This window comes from Lampris incognitus, chromosome 10 (assembly GCF_029633865.1).
Source record: "Lampris incognitus isolate fLamInc1 chromosome 10, fLamInc1.hap2, whole genome shotgun sequence".
In the NCBI taxonomy this organism is placed as follows: domain Eukaryota; kingdom Metazoa; phylum Chordata; class Actinopteri; order Lampriformes; family Lampridae; genus Lampris; species Lampris incognitus.
In genome coordinates this window covers 55,815,195-55,838,094 of record NC_079220.1, presented here as the reverse complement: position 1 = coordinate 55,838,094, position 22,900 = coordinate 55,815,195, and the positions used below count along the sequence as shown (strand labels likewise).

The window sequence follows — 22,900 nt, the reverse complement described above, 5'->3', positions numbered from 1 at the left end:
TAAAATGAGACAAAAAGAGACGATAAGAGAAATGGCGAGACCGGTATCCTTACCCATCTGCATGGAGATCTCGCCAATGGCCCAGGTGGCGTTGTTACACACCGAAATAAACTCTGGGTTTAAGTTGAGACCCAGGATGGGCATGAACTCAGCTAGAGGAAGGAGACAGAAAACATAGTGGTTACAAAACAAGCAGAGTCCTCCATACACTTGGGTAGTGAAACAATTTCTCCTATAATTTCCTGCATATGCACTCGTTCACACCAAAGTAATTGGACCTGCACGAGGCAACATACAGTGGTGCTTGAACGTTTGTGAACCCTTTAGAATTTTCTATATTTCTGCATAAATATAACCTAAAACATCATCAGATTTTCACACAACTCCTAAAAGTAGATAAAGAGAACCCGGGGGTCCGCAGTGGTGTAGCGGTCTAAGCATCGGCTTTGTGTCGATGCAGTTGCCCACTGGGGACCGGGGTTCGCGCCCCGGTCTCATCAGATCCAACTATGGCCGGACTCGATGAAGCAGCGATAATTGGCAACGCTGTCTTCGGGAGGGGGGCGGAGTCAGCTTGTGTTCGTCACATGAATGCGTCTCTGTTGTGTGTGTCGGAAAAAGCAGTGGTTCGGCCTGGATTCGCCTTGTCACGAAAGTGGGGAGGCGTCTCCTTCGAGACTGCCGGCCGGAGAGATGCAGTTGGCGAATGCATGCAGCACGGGGGTGGGTGTCTGAACTAAAATAGGGATCGACTGGCCACTAAATTGGGAGAAAAAGGGAAAAATCAGAAATAAATGTATGTATATATATATGTATATATATATTTTTTTTTTTTAAAGAACCCAATTTTACAAATGAGAAAAAAATATTATATTTGGTCATTTATTTATTGAGGAAAATGATCCAATATTACATATCTGTGAGTGGCAAAAGTATGTGAACCTTTGCTTTCACTATCAGGTGTGACCCCGCTTGTGCAGCAATAACTGCAACTAAACGTTTCTGGTAACTGTTCATCAGTCCTGCACATCAGCTTGGAGGAATTTTAGTCCATTCCTCTGTACAGAACAGCTTCAACTCTGAGATGGGGATTTTTTTTTTACTACTTTATTAATCCCCGTGGGGCAATTCTTTCTCTGCATTTAACCCATCCTAGCTGTGTAGCTAGGAGCAGTAGGCAGCCGCTGTGCAGCGCCCGAGGAGTTGGTGGGTTTCCTCACATGAACTGCTCGCTTCAGGTCCTTCCACAACATTTCGATTGGATTATGGTCAGGACTTTGACTTGGCCATTCCAAAACATTAACTTTATTCTTCTTTAACCATTCTTTGGTAGAAGGGCTTGTGTGCTTAGGGTCGTTGTCTCGCTGCATGACCCACATTCTCTTGAGATTCAGTTCATGGACAGATGTCCTGCCATTTTCCTTAAGAATTTGCTGGTATAATTCAGAATTCATTGTTCCATCAGTGATGGAAAGTCGTCCTGGCCCAGATGCAGCAAAACAGGCCCAAACCATGATACTACCACCACCATGTTTCACAGATGGGATAAGGTTCTTATGCTGGAATATAGTGTTTTCCTTTCTCCAAACACAATGCTTCTCATTTATACCAAAAAGTTCTATTTTGGTCTCATCTGTCCACAAAACATTTTCCAGTAGCCCTCTGGCTTGTCCACATGATCTTTAGCAAACTGCAGGCGGGCAGCAATGTTCTTTTTGGAGAGCAGTGGCTTTCTCTTTGCAACCCTGCCATGCACACCATTGTTGTTCGGTGTTCTCCTGATGGTGGACTCATGAACAGTAGCCAATGTGAGAGAGGCCTTTAGTTGCTTAGAAGTTACACTGGGTTCCTTTGTGACCTGGCCAACTATTACACGCCTTGCTCTTGGAGTGATCTTTGATGGTCGACCACTCCTGGGGAGGTTAACAATGGTCTTGAATTTCCTCCATTTGTACACAATCTGTTTCACTGTGGATTGGTGGAGTCCAAACTCTTTAGAGATGGTTTTGTAACCTTTTCCAGCCTGATGAGCATCAACAAAGCTTTTTCTGAGGTCCTGAGAAATCTCCTTTGTTCTTGCCATGATACACTTACACAAACACTTTGTGAAGATCAGACTTGATAGATCCTTGTTCTTTAAATAAAACAGGGCACCCACTCACATCTGATTGTCATCCCATTGTTTGAAAACACATGACTCTAATTTCACCTTCAAATTAACTGCTAATCCTAGAGGGTCAAATACTTTTGCCACTCACAGATATGTAATATTGGATCATTTTCCTCAATAAATAAATTACCAAGTATAATATTTTTGTCTCATTTGTTTAATTGGGTTCTCTTTATCTACTTTTAGGACTTGCGTGAAAATCTGATGATGTTTTAGGTCATATTTATGCAGAAATATAGAAAATTCTAAAGGGTTCACAAACTTTCAAGCACCACTGTATGTTGAAAATTTTTTAATGTATAGTATTCTTTCATGGGCAGATAGTAGTGGAAAGAGGAGTAGCTCATTCCATTGTACTAAAGTCAGTCACCACTCTGGTAAAGCAGACTCACCGATACAGGGCTTGACGTGGGGGAAGCAGGCTTTGGTTAGATCACCAAGCAGAGCAAAGGAACTTTGCCTCACCTCCGGCATACTGTCCTGTAACACGGATACAAACAACCAACTGGTGTGATGTGAACACAAATACACATGTCAGACATAGAAAACTAACCCTCCATCCATCCATCCACTATCTGAACCGCTTATCCTGCTCTCAGGGTCGCGGGGATGCTGGAGCCTATCCCAGCAGTCATTGGGCGGCAGGCGGGGAGACACCTTGGACAGGCCGCCAGGCCATCACAGGGCTGACACACACACACATTCAAACCTAGGGACAATTTAGTATGGCCAATTCACCTGACCTACATGTCTTTGGACTGTGGGAGGAAACCGGAGCACCTGGAGGAAACCCATGCAGACACAGGGAGAACATGCAAACTCCACACAGAGGACAACTCGGGACGACCCCCAAGGTTGGACTACCCCGGGGCTTGAACCCAGAACCTTCTTGCTGTGAGGCGACTGCGCTAACCACTGCGCCACCGTGCCGCTGGAAAACTAACCCTATCCCAAAAATGGTCTGAAGTCAATTTCACACCATTTGGACTCTATATATTTCTTTCCTTCTCCAAGCATACACACACACACACACACACACACAAGGGAAAAATATGAAGGATCTGGATCAGAAAATAATATGGGAACAAAATGTATCACATGTGAATCAATGAGCTGGGTGTTTCATCATTTCCAGATGTAAAAAGCAAAGATCATTCTTATTGCAAACACACGGTCATTCATACCTGCATGCACTGGAAGAGCAGGGTCATAATGTTGGAGCGAGCCACAAGCTGTTCCACATGCCCCCCCAGGCCTTCAGCCAAGCCACTCAGCAGGTCCAGGGCCACTATCATAAAGTCCTTGTCAGGTGCCTCATACTGGTCCGGGTGTTGGTTGTACATCTGTGCATAATAAATGGGACATGCACATTCAATATATTGATAATGTGGACAGGTAAAAAATGACAAATTCTGTTGCACATATATATTAGGGTGTGTGTTTTGAGCGTGTGCGCTTACCATAGCCTGAGCTAGTGTTTTCTGGACTAGGGTGACGCAGCGCTGGTAGACTGGCTCACAGTATGGCAGGAAGCCACTCTGCAGAGCTGTGGCTACTGAAGATAGACACTGGATACAAACAGAAAGCTGGTCAAGTAGACAGCTCCATAACAGTGCTGGTGGCTTCCTAACAAGGGGTTAGTCTAACTAAGTCATCTCAGCCATTTTTAAGTCCACTTTAATTTATGTTTAATTCATGTTTCATCAAGCAAAAGGCAAGTAGACATGTCTGCTGCTCAAGAAAGTGTTTTATGGCTTCATTAGACTTTATGATCATGTCTGGGAGATAGTGAAAACGCTTGCACATTGTGGTGCTGAGTTTATATTAGCAGAATGTTGATGAAAGATTCACATATATTATTGGCTTTCTTTTCATGATTTGTGAAACAAAGTTACATTTAAACTTGATAGGGCGGGCGTCCGGGTAGCGTAGCGTTCTATTCCTTTGCCTACCAATACGGGGATCACTGGTTCAAATCCCCGTGTTACTTCTGGCTCGGTCGGGCGTCCCGTCCCTACAGACACAATTGGCCGTGTCTGCAGGTGAGAAGCCGGATGATGTGGGTATGTGTCCTGGTCGCTGCACTAACGCCTGTTCGGGAGGGAGGGGGAACTGGGAGGAATAGCGTGATCCTCCCACACGCGACATCTTCCTGGCAAAACTCCTCACTGTCAGGTGAAAAGAAGCGGCTGGTGACTCCATATGCATCGGAGGAGGCATGTGGTAGTCTGCAGCCCTCTCCGGATCGGCAGAGAGGGGTTGGAGCAGTGACCGGGACGGCTCGGAAGAGTTAGGTAATTGGCTGGATACAATTGGGGAGAAAAAGGGGGGAATCCAAAAAAAAAAAAAAAAAAAAACCTTGATAGGGCACTTAAACCTTTTCAGTGAGCTTTAACCACAGCAATAACGCAACAGTACTTCAATCATCAAGAGACAAAAATCAGGTCAGGGGTTAGATAAAGCACTTCTCTATACCTCTGCCCCATCAACCACCATCACAATGTATGGAGCTTGTGGAAAAAAAATCTTTTCCTGTGAATTTCCATTTTGTTTTTTGTTTTTTCCCCCTAGGAAAGTAAACTCATTGTGAGGAAGCTTTAAAAAAAAAAACTTAAGCTACCAATCCACAGTTCCACAATCTTCTTAAAGTCAATTGAATTCTGGAAAAAATATCAGAAGACTGATGCAAATCAATCCTTGAATTATCTTTCAGCTTTGAATCTGGGAGCATCACTTGTACACTTGGTTGAGTACAAGTCTTGTGTGATGGGTTTGCTGTATAAATGTTAGCTCCCCTCACCTCCAGCAGTGGGAAGAGATCCTTGTCTTCATCCTTAAGTTCGTTCCACTTGGCGATGAGCGGGGGCATCAACTTTTGGATGTACTCCTGAGTAAAGAACACCACCAAGTGAGATAATACAGATGTGTCTTTTACAACATTATGAAATGTTTTGTCGCTGTGAGAGGCCATTTGAGAGTAGGTTCCAATGGCCTTGTGTCTCATAAGTGTTGTATTGCAATTAGAGCACTTTTTAACCTTCCAAAGGGAAAACCCTTTTTCTTAATGAACAGAACATTTTAACATAAACATCTGTCCTTTAGCACGCAACTATTCACTAATAAACCTAACCTCGGGAATGTAGGAAGTGGCAGAAATTGACATCTCCCAAACTCTAGTACATGTGAGTTTGCTCCACTAATTTTTGCCGGTTCAGATATGTTCTGGGTTTGTGCAATGTGACTTACAGGCTGGTTAAGGTGGTGTCCCACGGAGTCGGCCAGGGTCCCTATGGCGTCGTAGAGGATGAGCAGGTTCTTGTGCTGGTACTTTCCAAAGGCGAAGACCAGCGTGTCCAGAATGAAGCTTAGGTAGGGCACTAGCTCTGTGCATGCTTCCTCCTCCAGGGTGGCAAATGCACTGAGAGGGGAGGAAGGAATGGGGCAGGGGGGAGAAGGAAAGGAATAAAGCATTTTTTATAATGGGCCCAAACAAGACAGTTCTTGAAGTCCAAGGAAGACAGTAGAAACTGGATCAGAGAAAAAAGGAACAATGGTCAAATCGAAGAGAGCATTAAAGTAGAAATTAAAGCTGGGACCCAAACATCATTCCTCCTTCCCACACTCCCACTCACCTGCAGGCAGCCTCCTGCACCCTTTTGTTGCCATCCAGGATGCGCTTGAGCAGCTCAGTCATGAGGGGCTTCAGGTGGGAGTCCGGGGGCTGGGAGACAACCCAGTGAGCATAGCGACTCAGGGTCCAGCAGGCAATAGAGCGCACCAGGGCCTTCTTGTCACACAGACACTGGATGAGGTGGGGAATAAGCTCTGGCAGGTATGGCACCATGCCTTGCATACAGCCTGGAGCATGGAGACAAGAGGAAAGGAGAGGATTACAAGGAAAGGAAAAGAATGTTTTAAATCATAATAGGTGTTTCAAAGTGCAACGAAAACAACAATTTTTTTCTGCTGTGTCTTTCAGCTGGCTTAACATGGTTTTCAATGAGTCACACGACAACTCTCTTACCTATACGACTCAAACACCTAAAATAAATCCAGCCTGGGAGAAGATTCACATAAAAATGGATAGGTGCAAATGAGGTTGACTGGAAGCAAATTAGATGTAGGATGCCTGCATTACCAAGGCCTAAATGAAGCTTTATTTGGGTAAGTGGGTAGCAGCTATGAATTTTTTATAATCACCTGCAATCAATATCTTAAGAGATAGCGAACATGTCCGCCAACGTGTGTGTATTTGTGAGTGTGCATGCACACGTGTATTGTCTGCTTTTTAAAAAAAATGTATTTCTAGTTTTTCCCCTTATCCCACCCGATTAACCCAATGGCATATGGCTGGAACTCTTGTCGAATAACTCCCCTGGCTCATGTTACCACAGGAAGGAGATAGTCGTAACACCAGCTTCCTTCAAACTCGTGTCGGCTGCTCTCGCTATTTTACACGCTGAAGTCTCGCATGGATTGCATTACCTTCAGGCCGCGAAGAAGACGTAGGGAGAACGCTTTCGGTTGCTTGGCTACAGGTGCCCGGATGGGCCAGAGGGGTCGCTGGAGAACGACGAGTCCCCGAACACTACACCGATCTACACCCACTATCCCTCGGGTATGGGTGGCCTAATGAATGCCTTACCCTGTGGACGCTCTGGCCGTGACCGGTTACGGTGAGTCTGGGATACGAACCTCCCAGCCACAGGACGAGGAGATGGCAAGAACGGCGGTTTAGTCCGCTCGGCCATCAGAGCGGCCTATTGTCTGCTTTAACAAAACAATATTTGCTGAGTTATATCCTATTAGGCTGCATCCTATTAGAAGTCTGTAACTGGGTCAGTGGGATATGTAGCAGTAAGTCCAGATGACTCATTAGGGCAAACTCCAGTAAGCACTACCATACCACAACATCTGTACTGGGCATCAGTACATATGTTGTACTGCCCCCTGAGGCAAATTTGTAATTTGTGATATTGGGCTATACAAATAAAATTGACTTGACTTTTAAATATGCAAGACAGCGCCCAGTAATAGTCATCCACCAATGAGCTGGAGGTTTCAACAATCTAAAGACCAGAGTAGCTTTGAGGGAAAAAAAGGAAAATGCTAGGCTTTCCAAGTCTTACCTTCAGCAATAGCACCCAGCACAAGAATCCCAGACTCCTTGATAACCCAGTCGGGGTGAAAGAGCAGGCCTTTGAGCAAGGGAAGGAGGTGGGGCAGCAGCTCATCACGGAAGACATTGGCCAGCACGTCTAGGGCTGCTGCAGAACACTTTCCTACATGAATAAAAAAAAAAATTTTTTAAATACCACTATTCTTACACACAACTGGGCAGTAGGACTGCACAATTCTGGATTGAACAGGAATTGGGATTTTCTTTGGTCTTAGAAATGACAGAACGATTTTCACTTACGATTCTTAGATGCACCAATTTTGTAAATAACAATATATGTATATTTATTACATTACTTTGTGTAATGCTGACTCAAATTTATAAAATGAACAAAATTATCATAAAAATTCCTGGGTAAATTAAGTTACCAAACTTAACCACCACTCAACCTTAACCCTACCCACTGTAACTGTAGCTGCAGTCACTAGTGCACATGGTTTGTGATGGTAAAGGTAGGAACTTGAAAAAATGAACTGCACACAAAAAAACATGAATCAGCTGCAGACTTGACATGTTCAAGTCATGTCATTTGTACACCACTAGTTGAGAATGTAAATCCGCAGGCCCTACCGATCATGACGTGTCAAAGAGAATATCTCTAAAGAGCTCTCATGGTCTTCTTGATGCGCCTGCATCATGCACGCTTGTAATTGCATAGTTAAGTGTCACTGAACACAGCAAATAAGGGGGCACTTGGTTTTAGGCATGGGTCATCCCAATGCTGCAGAATTGATGCCATTGATGATTCAAATTGCTTTGAGAAATTAATCGAGAATGTGATTTTAAGATGAATGCGATTTTAAGACGAACTGTGCAGCCCAACGCCAGCCTTATACTTTGACAACAGCTTTTTCTCAAATTTTATAGCTGGTGTAAGTGTCAACTGGGTTTCTAAATTATCATGTTTTTTGCCAATAGAACCTCAAAAAAATGGTATTAAACCAATGGAACTGAACCAAATTGGTACCAGACTACATTTGAGGATGTCCTTTAAAAGGACTCTTAAGACGCTACATCCAACTTCCACTTTAACTGAAAATTGTGCCACTGTTGTGCCAGGTCGAAAAATTCCCTTATTAGATGACTGGAATACCTGATATAACAGATAAATGTATTTAACTACCTGGCAGAAAAGAAAACCAGCAGGATTGAGGGTCCCGGAACACTGAATTGAGAACCACTGGTGTATATACATAATGGGAAGAGGCAGGGTGGAGAGAACATGTCATGCAAAGGTGCCCAGTCAGACTCCAAGGATGTCTTTTTGCCACTCCGTTCGTTGACCCTAGCTAGCACTTACGCAAGTTCCAGTCAGACAGTGTGTCATCATCGTCATCATCATCATCTTCGTCTATGTCTTCGTCCTCCTCTCCTTCCCCACCCTCATGCTGGAGGGTGACAGTGCGCGACTTGTGAAAGCGAGGCTTGATGTCCTGCTCACTGTCCGGTACTGCCTCATCCTCCTCCACATCACCCTGAACAAGCAGACAGATATGCATCACACATACAAATATTATGGCACACCTTTCATCATTGTGTTATCTTTACAAATAACAAATGGGGCAGTCTGTTCTCATCAGAAATTGTTTTCAGGGAGACAGTAAAGAGGCTGTAAGGGATATAGCATGAGACACTAAAGAGAGCAGCTTGTAGATGATAAATCCCAGGTCAACTGCTATGAGCTGAGTTAAGATGTGTTAATTTCCTCATTTATCCAGGTTAATCATGTAAGAGGATGATGCAACAGGGCACCAGTGATGTGTGCAGGGATGACGAGTTCTTCAACAACGTGCCTTCACAGTTGCCTGATATCAGACAGAATTGTCAACCCGTTACACTGCATTTCCATCTTAAGTCCGACATTGCCTCCACTCTAGCTAATTTCCATGGAGGAGGGGCATTCGATTTCCCCTAACCAATCACTAGAGACCAACATATCTGCCCGAATCTAACGTCTTTAAGTTGATAATGATGCGTAGCCATGCCAACATACTGGTTTTGCCGGGGTTTTAAAAGTGGAGCCGAGCGAAGAAAACAAACTATGATGTTGGGCGATATTGAGAAGACATGCCGTCTTAACACTGGCATTAGCCCTGCCCATGGTGCTAATTGGCTAATCATTAGTCCCCCCACAGCGCTCATTTTATTATCACTTTTTCAACCGAGAAACCACTGTTTCATGTCATGATGCCAGACCAGAAGAATCAATCAACTCAATGGAGTGAGCGAATTCAAAGATCTGGACGCAGGCAACCTTTACAGACCAGATCACACCGACTGTTAGCTATGAATGTTTCCCCAAACCCAGTTCTAATAAATCCGGGCTATAAAAATACTGTATACAAATGTTTGGGTCAGACAGTATGAATACAACACACATCACAGAGTATCTCATGTGAACAGTTGTCATCACACCCAAAGAGGAAGTGGGGAGGAGAGATGGTGAGAGACTTCAGACAGGTCTCTGTGCCAGAGGCAACACAGAAATCAGAGGCAAACTTTAGGGCTCACCTTGAGAAGTATGATGTCAATCTCTGAATACTTCATCCCATTCACCAGGATGGGAATCAGTCTAAAATGAAGGACAGAAATATTTGACAATGACACCGTCAACCAGTAAAATGAGTCTTTAAACTAGAAAAAAAAATGCAGAGTATGAATTAGAAGGGCAAAGTGCATTGTTGTGATTAGTGTGGTGTTTTCCCTATCCAGATAGAAAGAGAATGACAAATTTGTTTGTTCAACAAAGAGACAATAAAATGTTATAGAAACAAAACAGATCTCCAATCATTGTCTTATCACATTTCACTGAAGCAGCTACAAAGGGATGGTAGTTTCCTGGTTTAAAACGTCTCATACTTCAAGATCCGTCAAACAGTGAAACACACAGAAGAGTGTTTCAAAGCTTTTCCAGAATGCTGTTGAACTTTGGCCACTTGGGAATGTGGACAGGGTAAAAAAAAACTAAAAAAAACACACATCTTGAAGCATATGGACCAGCGGCTGCTGTCAACACTGCAGTAGTACTCTACTTACCTTTTGAGTAAAGGAAGGTATTTGAAAAATCAACTGTGTCAATGGATGTCTTGAAGACATATTTTTAAGCTTTGTGCTGCACACCCCATTTATATACTATGTTGAGTCATGAGTTACTTACTGCACCAGGTGCCCAGAAAGCACCTCCTTACAGATCGGCTGCTCTGCCAGGGTCAGCCAGAACTCACAGGCCTCCAGAGCAACGTTCTCGTCAGGGTCCTGGGTCCGCTGCAGCATGTACTGGAGGAGAGGACACATGGAAATGTCATTATGAGAAAGTGGGAATGGCCACACATGTGAGCTGACAACAATTTCAAGGGTTGTGGCTGGCCAACAAGGAAGAGGGTGCTGATGGGGGGAATATCTTGATTATTGAAATGTAACTTTTCTTGTCTATGTGACCTTATAGTACGAATGTGAAATCTGGATACATTTTTTTATTTTTTTTGTAGGAATTTCATACTTGGCCAATTACCTCACTCTTCCGAGCTGTCCCGGTCGCTGCTCCAACCCCTCTACTGAGCCGGAGAGGGCTGCAGACTACCACATGTCTCTTCCAATACATGTGGAGTCGCCACCAGCCACTTCTTTTCACCTGACAGTGAGGATGACGCTATTCCCCCCACCAACCCCCTGAATAAGCACCCCGACCGACCAGAGGAGGCGCTAGTGCAGCAACCAGGACACATACCCACATCTGGGCTTCCCACCCGCAGACACAGCCAATTGAGTCTGTAGGGACGTCCGACCAAGCCGGAGGTAACACGGGGATTTGAACCAGTGATCCCTGTGTTGGTAGGCAACGGAATAGACTGCCACACCACCTTGGACGCCCCCTGAATAAAATTTTTTAAATCTTAAATATGGTATATCAGTGACCTATATTTATTAACACTAGAATGGCCGGGATTTCATTCCAACCTAAAACGACCATGGGTGGTCAAAATGACCGGCGGTTCTTAAACTCTATATTGTGTCAAGATAAATACCCAATGCATTACATTTGTTATTATGTCTGTTGGGAAACGACTGACACCAAAATTAACATTTTAACAACTTTGATAGTATTTTTCAAACAATTTAAAATGGCCGCTGTCCAATGCCTGTAAATACTGCAACACCTTGGTGGTAGTCATGGTGTGTCTGTAATGACGTCTGTAACCAGACATGTTGGAAATAATCAGAAATCAAGTTTAGTTTCTCAAGTTTAGTTTCTCTGCACTGGAGGATGCTAGTGTGTTTCTAGGACAGAGCAACCAACTTCACGAAGGAAATGATGCGACCAACACACGTATAAATGTGGCATGACGCGCACGATCACGCACAAGACATGTGCGGTCATTTTGACGACTCATCGTCCTTTTAGGTAGACCTTACCATAACTTTTTTTGCAATTGATCTAAAACTCATTTTAATGCAAATACATACAATTTTAAGAGCATTCAGGGAGCGGCAGGTCTGCATCTTATTTTTTCAGTTATTAAACTTTGAAAACCCAAAACCATCAAAATGGCGGCCTTGGTCATTCTAGTGTTAAAGTAGATGCCAAGCCAACAGAAAGTTATGAACGAGAATACTTTGAATGAATAGGTGCTTGTAAGACGAACTACAAATTCAAGCCCAAGAACACTGGCAGGGTTCCCATTCTTCAAGAAGTAATTTTCCAGGACTTTAAGAACATTTCCGTGACTTTTGCTTGGCTATGACAGCCGCCGTTCACAGAAGGTCATGTTATTCAGTATTAACCATCAACAGAAGCATCATCAGCCTCTAAATGGACTGTGCAGGTTTTAGCTGGTCACTTAAAGCTGCTGTAAGCTACAGCTTTCTGTTAAGATAAGTGTTAAATAGCTCTACATTACGACGGCCATCACTGTGTTCAGTTAGTACCATGGGTCTCCCCGTCCCGCTGCTCTCAGTAAACAGAAAATGAGTTTTCTGGTATCCCGTTCGCACTTTCTCCAATTGGGAGAGAACGCCACAAAGAGGTGGTCCTCTCTGCGTGTTAACGCACGGGCAGCAGAATTTCGGTGCGACAGACCGCGGCAGAACAGGTGAAGCTACCGAGTCAGCGCTCCAGTGCTGTGCTTAATATTGTTACTGGCGAACACCGCTGCGCGTTCATGTGGTGACGTGAGGGAGGAGGGAGGGGACCGCTAACTGCAAGAATGGACAGGAAGTTAGCTAAAATGCTGATATCGCATACAGCACCTTTAACATATCCCCCAGATTTCAAGTACTGACGTGTCATTCCAGCAGATAAAAATATCTGATCTCAGCAAAAGGCTACAGGTAAAAATAAGATTTTATGAACCAACGTTAGTTTTCTATAACTTCAAAAATACTACCAGGACATCTGATCAGTTTTATCATATTCTAGGTGTTTTAAGTGACTGGCAAAATAGTTGATCCATTTCCAGGTTTTCTAAGATATGTGGGAACCCTGACTGTAAACCGTTAATAGTAATAATAAACTATTTATATCGCACCTTTCTGAACAACATTACAAGGTACCTCACACAACCAGATAAAATAATGCACAGTCGAGCTAAAACAGCAAAATACAATAAAAATATAGGACATTATGCCAGATCCGCTCCGCATAACCACGGTCAGGATAAAGTCACAAGAGCACAATTAAAACGAAGACAATTAGAGCCGATAAAACAAGGATTATGATAAAAACAATTAAAATAAGGTGATGAAAAAGAAATATAAAATATAAAGAATTAAAAATGTAAAATTATAAAAGTACAAGATACAAACAATATAACAAATAAAAATTGGGCAACAACAGATTTACTATAAAAAAGCCTTCCAGTAAAATTAGGTTTTAAGAATTGATTTAAAAGAAGGCAGTGAGTTGGATGAACAGGAGGTCTAGTGAAACCATCAACGCTGACATCACAAAATGTGGCAGTTCAGAGGGCAGGTGCAGATTTACCTGAATAATGCTGTGCATGTGAGGGATGAGCCGATCGATGCGGACCTCCAGTAGCATGACCAGGGCCCGGCACACATTCTTCCTCACCTCCGAGTCCTCATCTGCTGCCAGCGCAAACAGACTCTGGGGAGGAGTGAGGTGGGTTAGGAAATTAATGAGAAATGGTTTGGGAGAGACCAGGATGTAATTAAATCCAAGGGAGACAAAAACTTGAGGGACCAAGAGAGGCAGAGAAAGAAACAAGTCTTCTCCATGGCCCCAGGTCTCTCAGTTTAGTTAACAACATGCACCATGGCAGTTGGCTTTGTTTTTAGAGTTGACAGTCAAACTCACCTCTATGAATGTGTCTATGTTGTCCATGAGGGCTTGGGCTCTGCCAATGATGAACTGGTTCACACAGGCTATGGCATGGGACCTGAGGGGATGGGAGAGAGTCGCTGAATCCAAATGTTCACCCTTCTGGACTTGCAGACTGAGCCCTCACGGACTTCAGTCGTACATACTGTGACATGTCCACCGTCGTCACGTCAAGTCTGCGAGCGTGCGAGACTGCAGGGCTATAGAAGTTGCCAACAGACAGGCCTCAAGTCTATTTCACTCTTTGCTGTGGAAACACCTGAGCAACAACTACAATCACATACACGGAAATCGGTGCAGCACTTGCCTATTTAATCACTGTACACCTTACATGACAACAGAGGCCGAGGGTTGCCTGTATCTCCCATTTCTTTTTGGCTTGCTCACTCGACAAGACCACTGAGCTTCATTTTATTGAGAATTTTCCTGGGAAGAATCCACAGTAAGACAAGGTGTCGTTCTACATTAACAGCTCTTTCATTTTCTCATGATATGCATAATGAAACGAGCCACTACGTCATGCACAGCTTTCATAGGGTAAGCTGGAATAATAAAATGCATCTTGATTACCTCTATACTACTTCAACTATGTATTGCACAGTATGCCAGAAGTTTGAGAGCAAGGCGGATAAAAGGGGGTCGTTTTTCAAAGGCACGCCAAAGTTTCCGAAAAACATCGCTGGAGTGCCATAACAAGAGCCGACAGCATCTGGCCTGCATGGCAGCTAAGAGGGCTGCCCACGACCCCTCCTCCGGGGCCTTGCCTGTGCTTGTACGAAACATGAACCCTGAGACAAGTAAGGTAACTGCCAAACTGATCACCACAGCATATCATATTTTTAAAAACGCACAGCCATTCGCGGCGTACTCCAGTGCGATTCTTCAAGAGAAGAACTGGCTTGACCAGGGTATGCAGCACCACACAGACACGGCTTGTCGAAGGCATCTAATGTTACACTGTCATTCTGTAAGTCAACTGCACTTGCAGTTTATTTTCTATGGGTTTAGCATTTTGTGTTTTCCAGAAAAATATTTGCTAGTGATCAAACTGATTTTACAACAGGTGTTATGAAGAGCTTATCACTCGACCACATCAGAACCATGAAAAGGTAATGGGCAATTACTCACGTAAATGATAAAAACACAGAAAGTTGATTTTGTATTTTGTCAATAGAAAATTACGTGAGAGTGTAAAGTTTACGAAGTGTGTGTGTGTGTGTGTGTGTGTGTGAGCGCATGGGGTGGGGGTCTGGTCAACTTCTGTACTATTCTATAAAGGATATATGGCTATGATTTAAAAACAAAGGTGGCTGAATGAATTTTGGTTAAATGTTGGGAGTGACAGACTGGGTTTCATGAAAGCTATCCATTTGTCTCTCATAAGATTTGCCGTGGTCATATTTGGCAACCTTCGGGAGCCGTTCTTGGAGGACCTCAGAGCTACCAAGTTCCTCAGTGTCCCGGCAGACTCCGCCACTGATGTGAGCATCCATGACCTTGAGGGAGTCTATGTCAGGATCCTGAAAGATGGGGAGCCAAAGAAGGCATTCTTGGCAGTAGAAGAACTTCACCATGCCACTGATGTTGGGACACCGTGCAGCTGTTAATGCCAGTAAGTTCTAAACTCATTTGAGGAAAGAACTGTTGATGAAATTTTGTTGTTTCATTAAAAGATGTTTGATGGTAGTTAAAAAAATTGACATAATTAACTTGTCGCTCTGGAAACAGTATTTCAGAAAGCTGGCCTCCCAGAATGGAAGCAGAAGTTAGTCGGCTTTGGACCGTATGGGGCCTCAGTGATGGTCAGGAGGCATGGGGGCATCTCCTACTCTACTCCAGGAAGAAGGCCCCCACCTCATTAACATCTAGTGTTTTGCCCATGGACTAGAACTGGCAGCCATGGATGCCATGCAGGGATGACAAAATGAAGAAAGTGCTACTGCATAAATTTGAAATCAATGTATGTTTAACCCAGTAATCTTTTATTACCTATACTAATTTATTCTTCTCTTCATACAGGTGACTGAGCTTCAAAGGCCTCTACAAACAGTACCACTATTTGCCCAAAGCCTGGAGAGAGCTCAACGTGCTAATTGGAGTCCTCCACCATAAGATCTGGAAGCTGACCAATCTGGGGGGGAAGAAGGTGGCTCTCACATATGGAGAGAGCTCTTGATCTGGCGCTGGATCGGCTGGGAGAGCTTGGTCTGCTGCGGCAAAAAAAACCTGTGCGCTACTGAGAACGGTACAGTAGGATGACATAGTGGCTGGCAGAGCCATACTACCGACTGGATATTAGTAAAATTGATATTTAATATTTATGTTAATGTTCACACAGTGTTTCTTTTTCTTTTTAGATTTTATCAAAAAGTGCAATCTACATGGTTATATATTACATGTTTATTACAAAAACTGAGTCATCTAAATAGTTTTAGTGTCAGAGCCACAGATTTGTTCTTTATATTTCTGCACTTTAGTTTGTGTGATTTGTTACTGTTACTGACTGGAGATCAGTAAGACTCATTTATTTTCATGTTAATGTTCACACCAGGCCTGTTGTTCTGCAGTGCTTTATTGTTCCTTTTTCAGATTTTATTATAAAGTCACGATAATTATATTACATGTTTGCAAGGCCTGAGGCTAAATCACTCAGTCAATAGTCTACTGTGACTGAATGTTTTTCTTTTTACAGTTAAACGGTTAAAATAAAGATGTTATTCATACCAACTCATACATGAATTCATTTCATCTCATCAGAACACGCAGGCCTGGCCTACATCATAACACATAGGCATGGCCTACAAGAAAGAGCAGTATATATGTTGACTCTTATATTGGTCATACTAAGGAATGATTTATTGCTCGTTTAGCGGATAACACAGAAGAAGAAAATCAACTTAGAAAAAAAAAATCGCATACTAAATCGCAATATTGGTCTAAAAAAAAAAAAAAGAAAAAATACAAGAATCGCAATTAGATTTTCCCAAATCTTCCCGCCCTAGTATACGTCCAACTTACATAGGGTCAGGAGAACTCGTGGATACCTTTTTGAGCCCGCACATGGAGTTAGAAGGTACGTTGAACGGTACACTTGGCTCAACTGCTCGGTGTCTACTGGGATTGCTAGCAAATTCTCTCAAAAAATAGAAAATGCACTTTCAGAAGCTGATCGTTAGTACTTTTTTACTAATTATTTAATTAATTTACTCAATCTTTGTTTTCAAGTACATGCAAAATCCTAAAAATATTTTTTTAGGATTTTTAGGAAATTCCGTGTGGGAAGCCATCTTCCCTTAGTTTGTTTGACTACCTTGTAAGGCAAGCATGGCAGCCCACAGCATCCCTAGAATATTTAAATTAAAAACACCCATCCAGTCCATCTCTTTTGTTAATTTAGATGTTGAACTACATGTTCGTGTGATTTTGAGAAGTGGGTGCTTGTGATGTCTATGTAAATATTGGCCGTGATATTTGCTAGCTTGCAGTGTACCAGTGTAGCGCCCACTCAGTGGAAATGGTGCAGGTGAAGAGTTAGCTTTTCAGTTGTCTGTTATCCATCTGATGTCATTTAATGTATTTTACACTAGATCATGTTATGAATGTCTTATTTAAACACACAGTGATTTGTTGTTTTCAGTGTTATATTATTACTTTGCACCATGCACTGTTGCAATGGAACATGTTTTCTAATGTCTATGTAATGTATGCAATATGCACGTAATGTATGTAACGTAATGTATTTCGTCTTCTATGGCAAAAGGTGGTGGATAATGTGTATTATAGAAAAAGTTCTATAACCAATTTTTTAGGGTTTGCATGTAATTGTGAAACCATTGGTTAAGAAAAATTATGCTAGGCTAACGAGCAACAAAAAAAAAATCAGCTTCAGAAGGCACCATTTCCATTCTTTCCTTCTTCTAAGCTAGGCTCAGCCCACCATTCAATGTACCTTCAAACTACACAGGAAAAAAAAAAGCTATCCACAAATTTGTCTGACTCTGTACAAGTGGGCCATATAGTAAAAACCCCAGAAAACAAGCTATCCCTCCACATGGGACATTTAAGACATTATGGGTTCTGATCAATATTTTCCATTCTAAATTGTTCCAATCCAGCAATTACACCAAACCTGGGTCTTTACAACATCTCAGTGGCTTATACTGTGTGAAAGAGACAGATTCAGATAATAAGAGATTTGGAATGGAATCTTAAGTTTGCCTCAAGTTTAAATTGCAGTGCAGCTCCAGAAGTGTCAGACAAGGAAAAAAAATTTTCACTATTTCATGTGAAAATACTTTCTTCTACTTCTAGGTTAAGCATTATTACCTAATCTCATAATTCTAATTTTTTCCAATTACATTAACTCTTTAAGAGCTGTTCCAAATATTGCTTGGGTCACAAAATCCCAAACAGATTCTGAAACTGGACAGAATTGCAGTTTAACTGATTATGAGAATGTGCAGTGTTGAGTATCTGGATCAGACAGTATGAATACAAACACCTTCACAAAGAGTCAGATGTTTTTTTTATGCATCATGTCCAGAGGGCATGGGATGATGAAAAGGGAGTAAGCAAGAAGGGGAGAACAGGATTAGACTCCCTGTCCCTGACCTACCTGATCTTGGGGCTGCAGTGCTTGAAGAACTGGAGGAACTTGGGAATCATGATGTTGAGGGGTCTGTTCAGAGCATCGCTGTCCAGCAGCTCCGACGAGTCCTCACAGATCTTCTGCAACGCTCCGAATGAGCCCTGAGACACACACACACACACACACACACAACTTCATCAAATGTGAATATACAAAAGATTTAGGGAGAAAAGAAAAGAAAATGTCTTCGGAATCTGAATCAGAATGAAAATATGGGAACAAAATGTATCACCCTGAGTCAATGAGCTGGGTATTTCATCACATTCAGAGGAAGGGCAAAATAATTTAAAAAAAAGGGGGGGGTCCAGACCTCACAAGTGTTATAGTCCTCTGAGTTGAGTAGGTTGCAGAGTTGGGGCAGCAGCTCGGGCCATGTCTGAAGCTCTCCCTTGGAGGCAATAGTTGTAATCAGGATACCTGTGGAAAAAAAGAGAGAGAGGGTCAGATGATGATACAAATCAGGACTAATGCCAGTGCTTGTTAGAATTCTCTGAAATCAGACAGTATAAATACAAACGCCTCCACTGACAGATGTTTTTATGCATCATGTCCAGATGCAACAGAAGTATAGGGCAAAGGGAAAGAGAGACCGAGAGGACATCAGAAGTGGTATTTTGTTTTTTTTGGGGGGGGGGGGTCCACAAAATGTAAACTGTTTTGCAAGAACACATTTTCGCAAGTACAGACAAGTACAAATAGGCCACAACAAAGACAATAAAACATACCAATGGTGGCCCGAATGAGAGGCGAGGGGTCGCCTATGTTGTTGAGACATTCCTGCTTGATGAAGTCTGCCACAGCCGAGGGGAAGTTCTGGTAGTGGGCCTTCACGTTGTTCTTCAGGATCAGACCACTCAGAGAGCGAGTGGGCTCATCTGAGCAGAGAAAAAAGGAAAGCCAAGAGAAAAAGGTAGAAAAATAGATAAGGGAGGGTAGGATTGCATAGTGAACGATATCTTTGGCGAGAGACCAGCTGAAAAACATGGGGATGTGCCAGATAACTTTTAAATGTCTATCCAACACACAGGATCAGTTTGAAAGGCAGAACACTAGATTTTACAGTAAGAAAATTAATTTATATTCATATAGTCACCAGTCTGGGCCGATATCAAAATTAAAAACACCATTCACTGGTCCGGTGTTTAATTGCACTGCAGCAAGTCTTTTGGCAATCTTGTAAATATGCTCGTTTTCACACGTCATTAAAAAAAAAAATTAAAAAAAACACGCGGATGGTACTGGACTGATTCAGATGTAATCCATAGTTTGAAAGCTTTAATAGATTAGTAATGGACTGAAAGTAGAGCCATTGCTTCCAACATGCTTAAGAGTGCAGAACACTGAATAAATTAGTTGGGAGCACAGGGACTCACCTTCAGTTTTCAGTCGTGTGAGGACAAAGATGAGATAGTTGTTGAAGTCAGGGAATTGGTTGAGCTGTTCAAGTTTCTGGCATGACAGTTAAGGGTCATAACAATCAAAATCCAAACTTGAGCAGCTAGAACGTCACTTTCCAACACCCAAGAGATCCTAGCGTGCAATGTGACAAACTGAGAAACCCAGAACGTGTTATATTTAATCATCTAGAGGTTTTGTTGCATACCTTTCACAAGTGATAACTTGCCACAATAGCGGCACCTCGGTCAGAATTCCCAACTGCAGCCTTATACTGCAGTCACACTTGTGATAACGTCAGACAACAAGCAAGCGTGCAAAGTGGCTCATCGACACAAATGAGCGGAATCTAACTTTTTTTTTATAAATAGTTTGTTCTTTATAAACCAGACTAAAAGAGATTTTAAATTACCAGACAAATTAGCATTAGTGTCCATCAGGCCCCTAGCATCGACAAAGGCTAACAGGAAGTTTGATAAAATGCATCACTTCCTGTGTGACAATATTTTCCTACCAGCATGGTTACCAGTAAACCAGCTATTGGAATAGGCGATTGAATAGCGAAGGAACTCAAGCTAAGCTGAACACGTTGTTGCATTTCTAACAGCCTGATGACAAAATTTAAAATTAAAAGTTAATCTTACCATAAAAAGTTATCACATGGAGTTTTCAGGCAGATAAAGTTAAATTATATGTAATCCTCTGCCACTTATTCCAATTTGTCAAGAGGATAAAATAAAATAGGGGACATTAAAACATCACTTTGCACTAGTGTGAAAACAAAAAGAAATGGAAACTTTATTAAAACAGGGTATTTTGGGGTAAAAAAAAAAAAGCTTGAAGAGTCAATTTTCCCATTTAAAGTTAACTAGCGGCATCTTGCAAGCAAGCACCGGGCACAGTTAGCTCTGTAGTAGGATACTTGTTGGACAGCTCTCTGTGTGGTTGTATTTGGTGATTGAGAGTCCTTAAGGAGTTGGAGGACCTGCTGAAGTCCCTGCTCATCCGGCTGCCACTCCATCCTGAAGAACACATAGTTTACAGTCATTTAGATGATTTGTCATGCCTCAAGTAGACACATTGATTCAGTTAGGACAGAAGGACAATACATCTTTACGTGGTCTCTGGATCAAACCATCACGAAAACCATCATAGAAAGTCATTAGATTTAATTCATCATCTCACGACGACCTCTCTTTACACCAACACAAAGGGGTGCACTAATTTCGCTGCGAAAAGAATGCAAAAGAACCCAAATTATGCATCATCATGGAGCTCAAGATGGCCGAAATGTGGCCATACAGCGCTACATGGGACGTGTGCCTCGACCTTTGCACGAGGTAGAATAATCCACGAAATCAAAATTCAAGTACTTCAAGAAGAACACTGCTGTTGAGGACTCTTTTTTTTTTTTTTGCTCATCTGTACCCTCTCTTTTGTCACCAGACTCAAAACTCAAACAGTTAACAGTCATCGGTTTGTCATGAGATCTTCCTTCAGCCACAATGATATCCCCGGCTCTTCCACTTTGATTAAAGCAGCGGCTGAAAGCCAACACACTTTGCACTGGCTTTGTCAACTCTGCCCTGACCCCTTTGGTGGGTGGGTGGGGGGGGGGGTCAAACATTCGTCCGAGACGTTGTTCCGGCTCTTTAAGATACTTGGCTGGTAAAATAATGACGTGGAGGATTACATTTGGAACTCGTATTATAAGCCCTTGCAGCAACCAGCTGACCCCCCCCCCCCAAAAAAAGTTCCCCCTTCCGACTAAAAGATACATTTGATCCAAAAAAAGTAACCATTCCACGAAGGCCAGCGTCGACGAGCTACACAAGTACGTACGGAGTGAAGGGTGGCAACTTGGGCCGATCATTACCCCCTTATACCCCCTGCGGTTGATGTCGTGCCTGTGCCACGCGGCTGAGCGGCTACACAATAGCCCATATGTTGTTTAATCGTTTCGGACGACGTAAAGGTGAACAGTGCACATGGTGCCCGGGTCATGGTGGGGGAGGCGGATAGGGCCTACACTCTTCCGGAACGGCCGGAGCGAGCGGCTGAGACGTTTGGGCAGCAGAAGTTTGTCTCGGGGATCCTTGCATACTAAAACCCAAATTATAGTTGGAAATCGGTTTGCGACACACACACACACACACACACCAAAAAAAACCCCAGGACATTGTGGACAACACAACTAGCAAAATCTGTGACCCGGCTTAACCGCTTTAATCCTCTCCACCCCCCCCCCCCACGACAGCCAGCCTGCTACACAGTCGGTCCAAGGAAACGCTTGCGTTTGAAAACGAATACGTTCGGTAATAAACAGATGAAATCCAAGACCCGACCCAAAACAGGGCTCCGGGTGGTTCGGACCGAGTCACGTTTTAGAACGCGGTCGACCCGCCCCGCGAGGCGGCGTTGGGTTAAGGGGGAGCGGGCTTGCGCTTTTCACGGCGAGCCGCCGATCGGTGCACCAAAAGGCACGTCTGGCCGGCCCAGTCAGGGCACAGACTGCGCTGCTCGTTTGGTCTTCCTGCTGGGGAATATGAACCGTTTTTCAATCGTGCCGAACGTCAACCGGACCTGAGCGACGACCCGTCGAATCAACGCCATTAAATTTGCCCTTCTGGGCCGGGCCTGGTCCGCAGGGCAGCCCCCGGCGATGTGGTCGAATTAGGCAGCGTTTAAACCACGAACCGAGCCCAATTGAACTAGGAAAGCCTTAATCGAGCGATACAATAAAGCCCATTAAGGTAACTAAGGGATCCCACCGAACTTTGTAAAAAAAAAACAAGGTAGACGTTTCAAACGTTTGGTCGAGCAAAAAAAAAAAAACGGTACGAAGTTACAAAAACACGTTTTGCTAGCTAGCTAGCCAGCCCGGCTAGCGGCTAGCTAGCTCGACGGAGACGCCGAACAGACAATGCTAATGTCACAAGCTAGGCTAACGCTAGCTTGCGGCTAGCACATTCCGATCAACTACTTAACGTCGCCCAACCAAAAGCTGCCCCGGGCGGGCTTAGCCGCGGAAAGGGGCGCTCTCTCGCTTGTCCCACGAAACGCCCTGTAAAAGAAAGCACGACCATCGAGATACCTTACGTACAATATTGCTTTGTGGGTTGAATATCACGACGGGGCCGCTTTCCTCTCCTGCTACTGCGCGGATCCTCG

At 43.3% G+C, this 22,900-nt stretch overlaps 1 protein-coding gene and 1 non-coding gene across 2 annotated transcripts in view; both read right to left on the bottom strand.

Annotated features, from left to right (window-relative positions):
- Nucleotides 1–22,900, bottom strand: part of LOC130119097 (transportin-2) — a 29,732-nt gene extending 6,832 nt beyond the window's left edge. Inside the window, exons 1-19 of the mRNA XM_056287500.1 lie at nt 22,833–22,900; nt 20,652–20,751; nt 19,708–19,783; nt 19,060–19,209; nt 18,645–18,751; nt 18,302–18,435; nt 13,663–13,744; nt 13,330–13,452; nt 10,507–10,625; nt 9,861–9,921; nt 8,650–8,824; nt 7,300–7,452; nt 5,803–6,028; nt 5,417–5,588; nt 4,971–5,057; nt 3,631–3,738; nt 3,355–3,513; nt 2,563–2,650; nt 54–152 (exon numbers count right to left, since the gene is read on the bottom strand). Of these exons, the coding sequence (XP_056143475.1) occupies nt 54–152; nt 2,563–2,650; nt 3,355–3,513; nt 3,631–3,738; nt 4,971–5,057; nt 5,417–5,588; nt 5,803–6,028; nt 7,300–7,452; nt 8,650–8,824; nt 9,861–9,921; nt 10,507–10,625; nt 13,330–13,452; nt 13,663–13,744; nt 18,302–18,435; nt 18,645–18,751; nt 19,060–19,209; nt 19,708–19,783; nt 20,652–20,750 (2,218 nt within the window). The 5' untranslated portion in view covers nt 20,751; nt 22,833–22,900. The remainder of the gene's footprint in view (nt 1–53; nt 153–2,562; nt 2,651–3,354; nt 3,514–3,630; nt 3,739–4,970; nt 5,058–5,416; nt 5,589–5,802; nt 6,029–7,299; nt 7,453–8,649; nt 8,825–9,860; nt 9,922–10,506; nt 10,626–13,329; nt 13,453–13,662; nt 13,745–18,301; nt 18,436–18,644; nt 18,752–19,059; nt 19,210–19,707; nt 19,784–20,651; nt 20,752–22,832) is intronic.
- Nucleotides 9,699–9,768, bottom strand: LOC130120251 (small nucleolar RNA SNORD41). Its single transcript, XR_008810954.1, has one exon. It is a non-coding gene; the product is annotated as a small nucleolar RNA SNORD41 (small nucleolar RNA).